Source organism: Perognathus longimembris, chromosome 16 (assembly GCF_023159225.1).
Source record: "Perognathus longimembris pacificus isolate PPM17 chromosome 16, ASM2315922v1, whole genome shotgun sequence".
Taxonomy (NCBI): Eukaryota; Metazoa; Chordata; class Mammalia; order Rodentia; family Heteromyidae; genus Perognathus; species Perognathus longimembris.
The window spans coordinates 27,448,317-27,460,403 of record NC_063176.1 but is presented as its reverse complement, the minus strand read 5'-3'; the positions used below and the strand labels follow the sequence as shown (position 1 = coordinate 27,460,403).

The 12,087-nt window shown below is 32.9% G+C and overlaps 1 protein-coding gene across 1 annotated transcript in view; it reads left to right on the top strand.

Annotated features, from left to right (window-relative positions):
- Positions 1–10,980, top strand: part of Chic2 (cysteine rich hydrophobic domain 2) — a 39,731-nt gene extending 28,751 nt beyond the window's left edge. The window contains exons 4-6 of the mRNA XM_048364808.1: positions 4,794–4,850; positions 5,017–5,076; positions 9,538–10,980. Of these exons, the coding sequence (XP_048220765.1) occupies positions 4,794–4,850; positions 5,017–5,076; positions 9,538–9,588 (168 nt within the window). The 3' untranslated portion in view covers positions 9,589–10,980. The remainder of the gene's footprint in view (positions 1–4,793; positions 4,851–5,016; positions 5,077–9,537) is intronic.
- The last annotated feature ends 1,107 nt before the right edge of the window (positions 10,981–12,087 follow it).

Genomic DNA, 12,087 nt, shown 5'->3' with positions numbered 1-12,087 from the left:
TTCTATATTATTGTTGAGCCTGCTGGTGAAAATCCTGGTTCTTATGTATTATAATAGTAATTTTCAGCACATTGCAACAATATGAGATTTTACACTTATTCCAGTAGTGAGTCATGTAATTTTTTGTTTTTAAGTTAAGGTCATTGCTCACTATATATAGTTTCCTTCCAATAACTCTGAAAAATTATTTAACTATTTCATTTTGCACTGATATATAAATTTGTGTAACATTCTTATTTGAAAATACTTAAAAGTTAAAACTAAGATTACAGTAACATTTAAAGCATTGTAGTTGAAGCTTAGTTAATGTAAATTTAAGAGTGTGAAAGTCAAATATGTTTTTATTTGTTATCTTTATTTGTACCAAAGGATTTCAATTCACACATGTTGTAAATAAATCAAATATTTGAAATACTGCTTGGACTTTCTGTGATGTTTTGAACAAATTCAATTTTAATTGTTTTAAGGAGCGAATTGGTTATAAAAATTTTTAAAAACTCAAATAATAAATTAGTCATTGGTAATGAAGATGAAGTAATGGTGGTAACAAAGTAGGAAAGTAGTATCTTCAAGATTTACCTAAGTGATGCCTCGCCATTCTGAGAGGTTTATGTTTAATGGCACATAACTTGTCTGTTGGGAATAATAATAGGAAGTTAGGAAATAATAGGAAGTTTAGGAAAAAACAAATTATTAGGAAGTTCTAGTTTTTTATTTCAGGAATGTAGTTTAGGTATTTTAATATTGTAAGCCAACTTTAAATTCTCTGAACGTTTAAGGACATGTCATATCTACTGTTAAATTACTGAGTAATTATCTAGTAAGCCATTTTATAAAATGGCTTCATTATTTTATTTAGATCTTTGTGTTTCTCTTGCAGTTTTCATGTTACCACTTATTTTCATAATTCTACCAAACATGTAATAGGCTCAAAGGCAATTAAAATATAAGCCCAAAGATCTGTCTATTTGCTCAATTCTATTTAATTTGTAACTAAAATGACATTTTTGAATCTCTGTGACTTCTACTGTAATACGATAGGGCTGAATATTAAAACTAGTTTACTAGTGAGGAAAATAGAACCATTGAAGTGTTGAAATGAAGGAATGTTTTGTTGTTCTATTTCTTTTTTTTTTTAAGAGGGAAAGGGCCATTCAAAATGAGCTCTTGAGGGAAATGGGTTAGATTCTAGATGCTTAGCACTGTCTTCTAAACCAGGTTGGTGATATGATAATGCTCACAAAAGTTGATTATTTTACATGCTGTAAGTTGGTGGTCTTGGTCCTTTTATCTAAAGAATCCATGATAAAATTAGATTTCTAGTTGATCATGTTAGGCAGAAGGATTGAGGACTCTTTGGTAAAGAACCACCAACCTGTCCTTTCACCCCAGGGTGTGCACACTGAAAAGGATTAAGGCCCACTGTAGGGAAGCTTGTACTGAAGCCTGCACTGCCCTTTCCTCTGTTCTTTCAGCTAAATAGAGTTTTAGTTCCCATGACTATCAATCTGGTGCTTTCAGAAGTATTAAACTCTTCTAAGAAAATTAAAATGACATACTTTTAGAACCTGGCCCAGAAAGATATGTTTCAGTGATATTTCATGTTTATAGGTCCTATACATACAATTTTTCTGATGCATATTTGCTCTACTTATTTTTGAAAATGAAGATAAATTAATCATTTGAAATTCAATTTTTATACTATTAGGTTGCTTATCCAGATAATAACTGTAGAGTTTGACAGTGCTAACTCTTACATTCATTAGGAATAACTATTTGACAACCTTGTGGACATAAACTCTCTAACTTTTATTTTTAGATGATTACAGTTATAATGTGCTTTCTTTTCATTGAAGTTTAAAAGCTTTGGAAATGCTTTTTGTGAATGTTGAAGTGTCATATTTTTTCACTGTCTGCCAAATCAGTATTGTATTTAATCTTGAAAATATATTTTGATTTTGTTAAGTTAAAATAATTACCAAGTATTAAATGTTCTCCGTAGTCAATGCTTTTTTTTCTCCCCATTTAATTTGAGCCTTTGTTGTTACTAACAAATAATTTGTGGCATAGTTTCTTTTCTTTCTTTCTTTTTTTTTTGAATCACTGCTAGAATCTATATACTTGTCACCTTAGTTTGCTAGAAATGTTCCACTCAAATCAAGAGTTCCTTTCTGGTTTTGTATGTTCTCACCTGCTCCTCACTGTAAATCATTGAGATGTCAAGTGCAATGATTAATTAAGCTGCACGTGCAAGTGCCTTTTTTTTCACCTGTCAAGCAGGAAAGAAGTCTTACAGCAAGATTAGATGTCGCTAATTCACAGCTTTTACTTCATACTGTCAAGTGTGAAGAAATATTGTATATTTAGATGCCTATTCAGAATATGGCATAGCAGGGTTTGTTTGGTTTAGAATCCTTAAATATTACAAGATACAATTATTGTACTAAACCCTATTAGTAAACTCATAATTAGAGAAAAAGAATAAATTCAGAATTCCTGCATAAGTAATTTGGAATTTCAGGTTCATACTAGTAATTATCATTTATTCAGATACTGATTTAAGTGATCTAAAGTAAATATTTTAAGTTCATTTATGTACATATATTTATCATCAGATCTATTCTCACTATAATATATCATAGATTTAAATTTCTGATGAACTGATGATGGTGGTAATATTTTTTCCCTAAGTAATAAATATTTTCAAAATGCATTAAGCTCTTTCATCCTATTTTTCTCATAGTTTAAATATAAATCAGTAGACTTGGAAAGCTTGTTCTCTACTCTTTCATCACCCCTCATTCCCTTTAAAACCATCAGTAAAAGTAAAACCTCAAATTGCATAGTAATCTTAATCTACTATTAAAAGGTCCTCGAAAGGAAGATTACAAGGTAGATTCAGGTTTTGAATCGGTTTTACCATTGGTTTAGCAGCGGGTGGGCAGGCAGATGCCTGCTCATAGTAGAACCTATTGCCATTTTTCACCATTGATAGAGTAGCCTTTCAGAGTCAATGAGCTCTGTCAATGTGAGCTTGTCAAGGCTACAACTTCATAGACCTGAGAGGCGGTTTGAGAGGTCAGCCCTTTTCAGGTTCGCTGTGATGCAAATGAACTTTAATGCTTAAACAACTATTGGAATTTTTATGTCTGCTCCTTGTTCTTTTTTCTTCACAAAGTCATTGACGAGACATTCAGTGCTTTTTAAATTGGAAGTTGCATTGTGCTAAAGACCTAGTACAGATTTACGGAGGGCTGAAAGCAGTTAGATCATGTTCTTTTCATGGTGCGATTAGAATCAAATCGATTTCCCTACAGCCTTCAGCATTCAGATGGCAATTTTAACAAAGCTTGGGGGCTAGACAAGGGACAAAACGACTGAACTGAATGTTAATTACACTCTGCAGCCTTATTTTCTTTTGATTTGGAGCTGACTGGCAACTAAATTAACAAAAAGTGTGACCATAACTGCTGCCCTATTTTCATTTAAAAGGAGAGCTGCCTCTAAAAGGCTATCTTTACAAAGAAACAAGTGAGGTCCACTGATCATTGTTAACAAGGGCACTTTTTTTTTCCCTTTAAAATTCTTGCCAAAAAGACAGTTTTAAAAAAGTAATGCAATAAATTAGTCATTGGCATATTATTACCCAGAGAACTAGTTGATTTTCTGATTTTTCTTACTTCAGCTTGCAAACTGTAATGCACCTAGAGGCAATTTGTTGGTAGCTTGGTAGCTATGAATTATAATTGGCACCCAAATGGCTTTGGTGTGTCTTTCACATGTTCGTCAAGCTAAAAGGTAATATTGAAAATGGATTACAGTAGGGATTTAAATAAGTATTAGTATTTTGTTAGCTCTTCAAAACCAGCTTGATCCTAATACTTTTTTCACCTAGCTCATCCTTACTTGAATTGTAGGTTTCTATATTTGGTTAGTACTTATTTACAGTTGTGCCACATTAATAGCAGTAGATGCTTTTTCCTCCTTTCAAGGAAGTTGCAGCTGCACCAAGTAGCAGTCAATCCTTTCTGCACCAAGTCGATCCTTGCTGCAACACTGTCCCTTTTGCACCTGCAGTGGTGTCAGCTCATCTAACACCTGGCACCATGAATTATCTTCTTTATTTATCCTCCCAAGCAACTGTTCCAAGCAGCAAGGAACTGTTTGTGTTGCATAGTCTATTTTGCAACAGTCAAGAAAGCTAACCTTCACATTTGAATCCTGAAATAATATTAATTTGTTAAAAGTTGGATTTTACCATCAGATGTTACTTTTTATGTTGATTTAAATATTTGGCTGCTTAAAAAAAAATCTCTTAGAATAACCAATAATGATGTTTCCTTTTTCTTAACTATTATTTTGATTTTGAATCTTTTGATTTTGAATTTCCATTTTATTAACTAATATTTAATTTATGTTTGCTTATACAGTGGTAGATACTTTAAACTTATTTAAATATTGCAAAGATGTTTTCTAAAGAAGTGAGGGTTTATATCTATTTCTTTGTCTATCATCTGGTAAATGACTTGTTTTTTTGTTTTTTTGGCTTGGGTAGTTTTAAGCCAGAGAGCAGTAAGTTTGAAACAATTTTCAAGACATACATATGCCTATAAACAAGCTATTTGTACTATTTTCTGTTTAAGTTACTATTTAAGTGCTGGAACATTGGTACAGACCACCCTATATTCATACACTGTCTTAATACATCTCTCCTTTTCTCACAAAAAGCAGCTGCAAAACAAAGTTTTTCTAAAACCAGTCATGAGTAAACTTTTTCCTCATTTGTCTTCCAGACACGAAGATCGATTGAGAAGTTATTAGAATGGGAAAACAATAGGTTATACCACAAGGTGAGTACCACAGGGAGCAGCTTCGTACTGTTGGGGTCTGAATTGCACAGTATGGAAACAGATGCTTTTGTTGAACTAAAAATATGAAAGGTGGACAAATGGGCTAGTCTGTGTGCTGCAATAAAATAGAGCTCATTTTTCTTCTTTTACTCTCCTACTTGTCTAGCTGTGCTTGCACTGGAGACTGAGCAAAAGGAAATGTGAAACGAATAACATGATGGAATATGTAAGTTAAAGGGCTGTTTCGTGAGTTTCTCTATTAAATGATCATTTATTTTGCTTCTGATCTTATTCTTTCCATGATTATTAATCAGCAAAGGTGTCAGGAGCTTAATCTCTTGAGTGCAAGGATTTTCTACGGTTCACAGATGCATGGGTTTCATGTGCAAGACTGATTTATAAAGTTATGAATGACTTGAAAACAAGGCTTCACTGTGTTCTGAAAAATAATAAATTAATTGCCAAGATAAAATAGCCTGAACATGTGTTGATGGAGTGTGAAATTTTAGATGCTGTATAAAGAATAACCGCAACTTTGGTTACGCAGCAAGTCAGATATGGCTTTTTTATATAATGCTAATCAAGTTTCCAAGTATGGAAGAAAACCTTTCAGCCAAGCCAGTGGAGCTTAAGAAACCTTTAGCCTTTATAGACTAACTGCTTATATACCTTAGTGGACTTTAGAGAATCTCTCAAAGTTAAAGAATATTGCTTTGTGAAATTATCTTAAAATTATGCAGAGGAGGCTGACCATCCTGCTTATCCTTTAGAAGATACTAGTTTTGCATACGTATGCTATGATTTTAAACTTTAATTTACTGTGACTCCCTAATTTACTTACATGACTGTTCTTCTTTTGAGAAGTTCAGAATACAGGAAATTACGAATTTCTGTTAATTCTCCCTTGAGCATAAGTGCTTTATTTTAAATGTGGAAAGATTATTAGATTAAGAGAAAAGGGTTTTAGGAAGAGTTAATTGTTGAAAACTAAAAGCACAGCCTTTGAGAGGTACTTGATATAGAATTTCTGACAACTTTTGTCTATTCTTTGAGATAATATAACTACCATAGATTGTGTGTGTAAAAAGATGTATTTAAAGAGTGTTTAAACAGTTGGAAATTATGATAAAATAATTTCTTCATTAGTATTTTTTAATTCTTTAATTATCAGACAGCCAAATCACATTTTTTTCTTGGACATAAAAGATATTTTAAGTGTATCTTCCCCCTCAAACTAGCTCTATTCAGTCAATTTAGTAATACAGATTTTATCTTTATCTATTATATCAAACATGTTAATTTATGATGATGAGAAAGATACTTGATACTTCTTTGTAACCTTAAAAAAGCACATTTGAGTAATGGTATTGTAAGGTTGACCTATATGAAGGTATTACTCATGTATTTTTATCATATATAGTAAGAGGTTTTATGTATATATTTGGAAGCCAGAAATAGGAAATATAAAGTGTTTTATAAAAAATAATTTGATATATTTAAACTGAACACAGATTAAAACTAAAGTTTAAATTACTTTTTGTGTTTTTTTTTTCTCAAATTTTTATTATCAAACTGATGTACAGAGAGGTTGTGTTTTTAAATTCACTTTAGAAAGGCAAACAAAAGTTATTCCTGAGCTGGGTTTAGCTTGGTGGTTGAATGCTTTCTTTATCATGCGCCTCAGGTTGCATCTCCAGCATCAGAAAAAATATGTCCAATGCTAAGTCTTGCTATATGATTATCATTGATTCATAAAATATGCTTACAGTTTTCTTAACTAAATAATTTAGTAATCTAAAACCTTCTAAGTTATGTATTTGCAAAATTACTTCCCTAAATGTACCTGAAGTTTTACATAATTAGGCACCTTTAAAGCTGTTATATTATTCTTCACACTATAATAGAAGATATATAGAGGAGTATTAAAACAGAAAAATATTAAAAATTGTTTTAAAATAAGTTTTCTAGATTTTCTCAGATGTATAGTTGCTGTAGTTGAAACGAAAAAAAAATCCCTAAAAATAAATTTAGGGCATCCTAAAAATTTATGTCTCAATATCACGTACTACAATTAGAGTACTTAATTATCTAATGAGTTTACGTTCTTTAACTTTTCTGTAACTTACAGAAATTTCATTTGTTAAAATGTCTCCTTGATTAACCTAAACCTCATTGGTTTTTGAACATTAGAGATAACCTGGAACAATACCAATTCAGAATTAACTTTTCTTTATTCAATAGATAAGATAAAGAGAGGTATACAATTTAGAAGAAACAAGACAAGTGGCCAGTTTCTGTGGGTGTTTTGTGAAGGAAGAGTTTATAAGATATTGTTTCCTAAGAACTAATGATCCAAATATAGCCTATAATTTATATTATATAGTTTACACTGTGAAATGAGAAAAATACTAGAAATATGGAAGTGTTTTATTGAAAGTGAATATTTTTTTCAGTTGTGGGGCTTGAACTTAGGGCTTGGGTACTGACCCTGAGCCTTTTTGCTCAAGGCTAGCACTCTACCACTTTGAGCCACAGCACCACATCTGGTTTTCTCATGGTTAGTTGGAGATAAAAATCTCACAGACTATTCTACCCCAGCTGGCTTTGAACTGTGATCCCCAGATCTCAGCTTCCTAAGTAGTTAGGATTACAGGTGTGAGGCAACCAGCTTGAAAGTGAATTTTAAAGTAAATTAAGTTTTAAAGCATTAAATTTTAGAACCTTTTCACCTAGTCTAGTCCCTTAGGTAACAAACGTGAGAAATGGAAATGTAGCTCAAATGAAGAAGCTGGGTGTAGAACATAGGATGCTATGACATGTGTTGTGAGTAAATAGCAAATCCAGAGAATGGCAAACATGGCCTTGAAGACTTAGTGTAGGGTAACTGGAGCATGACAGGTTTTTGAGGCAGGCATAGATAGAAATCAAGGGGAAAAAAATGAAGATTCTCCCTGATGACTCAAGTTGCATATGTTGTTCAGACATGGAAATCATCTCAAACATAGTATCTTGAAGAAAGAATGAGCTTACCAACTGTGGAAATTATTCATGTCAAATACATATATATATATATATTTCGTTTTTCTTGATGAGTTGTATGTTCTATATAGAGTTGAAACAAAAGAGTTAATTGCAGTTAAGACAGTTCAAGTTGAGAATAAAAATTATCCCTGGGGCTGGAAATCTGGCCTAGTGGCAGAGTGCTTGCCTAGCATGCATGAAGCCTTGGGTTTGATTCTCCAGAGCCACATATATAGAAAAAGCCAGAAGTGGCGCCAAGGCTCGAGTGGTAGAGTGCTAGCCTTGAGCAGAAAGAAGCCAGGGGCAGTGCTCAGTCCCTGAGTTGAAGCCCCAAGACTGGCAAAAAAAAAAAAAAAAAAAAAAAAGAAACAAAATTATCCCTGGTCCCCTTGTATATTTTTGTGTTACTGTGTTTTCTTGTTCATTTTCCTTCTTAGGACAAATATTATTTACTTTTGCCAATCTAAGAAGAGAACAATTTAAAACTGAGAGCTATGCATGGCTGCCTGTGAGATTCTGGATTTGAACCCACCCTAAGTTACATGTAGATACATGTACATATGCTTTTCTCCCCTGCCATATATGGGGTGTGTGTGTGTGTGTGTGTGTGTGTGAGAGAGAGAGAGAGAGAGAGAGAGAGAGAGAGAGAGAGAGAGAGAGAGAGAGAGAGAAACAGAGAGAAACAGAGAGAAACAGACTGACTTACAGACTTCACATTCTTAGGGATCACAAATCCTGGTAGGTAAAATAGGAGCAACTTTAGAATTTAGAGATCCTGGAGCTGGGGATCTGGCTCAGCGGAAGAGCGCCTGCCTGGCGAGCGCAAGGCCCTAAGTTCGGTCCTCAGCTCTGGAAAAAACAAAAAACAAAACTATAATAGAATTTAGAGATCTTAATAAAAGAGTGGGAACATGACCCAGGCACTCTATATCTCTTGCCTATAATCCCAGCTACTTAGGAAGCTGGGATCCAAAAGGATAGTGGTTCAGAGCCAGCCTAGGCAGAAAAGTCCTTGAGACTCAATCTCCAAAATAACTTGCAAAAGGCAGGGCTGAGGTGTGCCTCAAAGAGAACCATCAAACAAGCACACTGAACCAGCATGAAACCTTAGTTCATACCCCAGTACCAACCTCCCCCAGATCCATAAATAATAGTGTGGAAGCATGAAGATTATTGATCAGCTACAGTCCTTTAGTACAGTAGAGATAGGGCAAGACTTGGAATTAAGACTTTTTTGTTCACATTCTTGACTCCATAATCTATAATGTTATAGATCATTGTTTTTCTCATCTAAAATGAGGATGTTTATTGCTGGGATTAAATATATCTGTGGACCATGAAAAACTTGACATACAGTTAGTCTCCTGCATGCCTGCATGCCTGCTTGCTTGTGCACAATCCCTCCACTGTCAAGGGAATTATCTTGTAAAGTTTTCCTTATCTTTTCCTTTGTAGAGCTGAGGAAGTTGTTCTGTTTGGTAAAGATCCAAAAATAAGCAACATTTTTAATGATGTGGTTCTAGGTTATCGGACAACTGTCTTTAAGAAAACAAAGTTTTACTTTTGAAAAGTAAATGGAATTAAAAAATTTGCAGGATATAGTATAACAAGTTTTAAGATAATTGTCTGTTTAAATCTTTGAAACCTTTTTCTTCTCCTTTTACAGGTTATCCTCATAGAATTTTTACCAAAGACACCGATTTTTCGACCAGATTAGCATTTACTTTATTTATAGACTTTCCAAGTATGTTGTCTTTCCAATGGTGCCTTGCTTGGTGCTCTCCTGGTGGTGACATAACATTGGTTCTACAGAATCGTGTGGTGTTTTATTTTTTGTTTTGTTTCTGTTTTGTTTTTGTTTTTAAATAACCGCATGTTCTATGTGTGCATATTTGTCAAACTTTGCAAGTTATTTCATACAGATGTCTAATACTTAAGTTATTGTGCTCTTTTCTGTTATGTATTCTGATTTTCAAGGATGACTTTTTTGTATTCTAAAAAAAAAAAAATACATTTGAACTTAGCATAAAAAGTGGCCAGCCTTTTTTATTTTATCACCAAGGTACACACAGCCCTGTATTTATCAGTTCTTAATATAGAAAAATATCTTTCTAAGGTTCTACTTGTCTGTTCTACCAAGCACATTCTTTATATTAAATTTTTCTTCCCTTTAAAATAGTAATTTTTAAAATAGTAAGTTTTCTTTAATAGCCTTTTGAAACCTGACATGTCCTTTCTCATAAAGTTCCTAATGCTCTGTTTACAGCAGATAAATCTGTTAACATTATGAAGACTTATCAAAAGTTTTGGAAATATTTCTGTCTTCAAAAGTAGGAAGGCAGGATTAAATTATTTTTATTAGAATAGACAAATCAGTGGCTGGTATGCATGTCTCTAATGGTTGCTAGAGCTCAGGATCACAAAATATAATAGCATCACAGTCTTTATATTTTTGATCAAAATGATATTAATAATGGCCTTACATGGGTTATTTTTTATTGTCATTAAATCTTCTATACAAACATGGACATACTTATTTTAAAGTTTTCTAAGAAAAGTATTTCTCTTAATCTGATGTAATTGTAGGATGGACATTATGTTTCTGAAGAGCATGGGAAGAAAAGAGAGTAAAGTTGTAGAATTAAAAGTAAGTTGGCATTTAGTGCCCCATCAATATTTAGAACAATTTATCACTAAGAAATGGAGGACATAATTAGTACTGTTTTTATCCACCCAATGGATTCACTTTCAATCCAGTTATGTGTACTTTTTTATTGAAGATGTGATATGTAAGTTTGAGTCAGATGAGCTTATTGCTTTTAAACACTCACACACACACACATACATACCTACATCTTTTTTCCTTTTGGTTGTACATATCTCCATGAATTTAGAACTTTCTGAATGGCCTATATGTACGTTTATGTTTTTATACGGCTGGAACAATACACGTTTTAATGTGTCAATAACTTCTTCCATACAGCTGTGGTATCGAGCAATAATGTGAATAATTTTTGAAATTATATGAACTGTGCTTAACAATTTGTACTAAGAATTGGTACCACTATACCTTTTTTCCTTGTATTAAATCTTTTAAATACCAGTTTCATTAATTTATATACCTGTGGTTTTTTAAAAAATATTCCTTTGTACTTGTACTTCTCTCTCTATATATACATATATGTATATATGTATATATACATACATATATATGTTTGAATAGTTAAATACCAGTATCTTATGTCCTGTTTCCTGTATTGGGCGTTAGGAATAATCTTAAAAAACTAGAATTTGAAACAATTCTTTTTTGTCTGAGAATTATTGGTTTCTGTTACCTCACACACCCAAATACTTAACAAGTTGAATTTATAGAACACTTTTTTTGTGAAGAACTTAAAGTAAGAACTCAAATATTTCTCACTTTTATTTAACTTCTGTCTAGTTGTGTCTTTCCGCCTTAAAGTAGTACAACTAGAAGTACTGCTGCCCCAAAGCTCCAGTAATTTCTGTGAAAATATTGTATATCCAATGCTCAGCCTCAGGATTTGAAAGAGCATAAAAATGTAATGACTTAGACTATGCAGCACAGTACGGCATAGAGCACTGTAGTGACCTGTCCTAATTAGTCCTTTGTCACTTATAACTTTGAAAACTTAAATAGCTTACAGCACTTTATTTAAAATATTCCTTAGCATATTTTAACATAATTTTCATAATTGGTATTAGAGATTTTTAAAAAAAAAACTTTCCTTATTTGAAGCCAGCCTAAGCTACACATATATACATATACTTCTCCCCCCGCCATATGGGGGTATGTGTATGTGTGTGTGTGCACGTGCGCATGTGCACGTGAGAGAGAGTTCACATTCTTTATTTCAAATCGTGGTAGGTAAAATGGGAACAACTGTAGAATTTAGAGATGTTGATAAGAGGGTGGGAACATGAACCAGGCATATGCTCATTTTTTATTTTTATGCCAGTTGCATAAAAATTCTCTAGAAATGTGCATTCTTATACTTGAAATGTGTAAGGAAAAATGAACTGTGCAGGCTTAATATGTGGCATGACTGCAATCCAGTTGTGCCTTGAACAGCTAAGAGTGTTTTAAGCTTTAGCCTTCATTAGTAGCCTCCAGTGTATTATCATTTCTTGAACATGTTAAGTGTCTATGTTACTGGAAATTAAAAATGTCAGAGAGAGGCTGATAAATGAACAT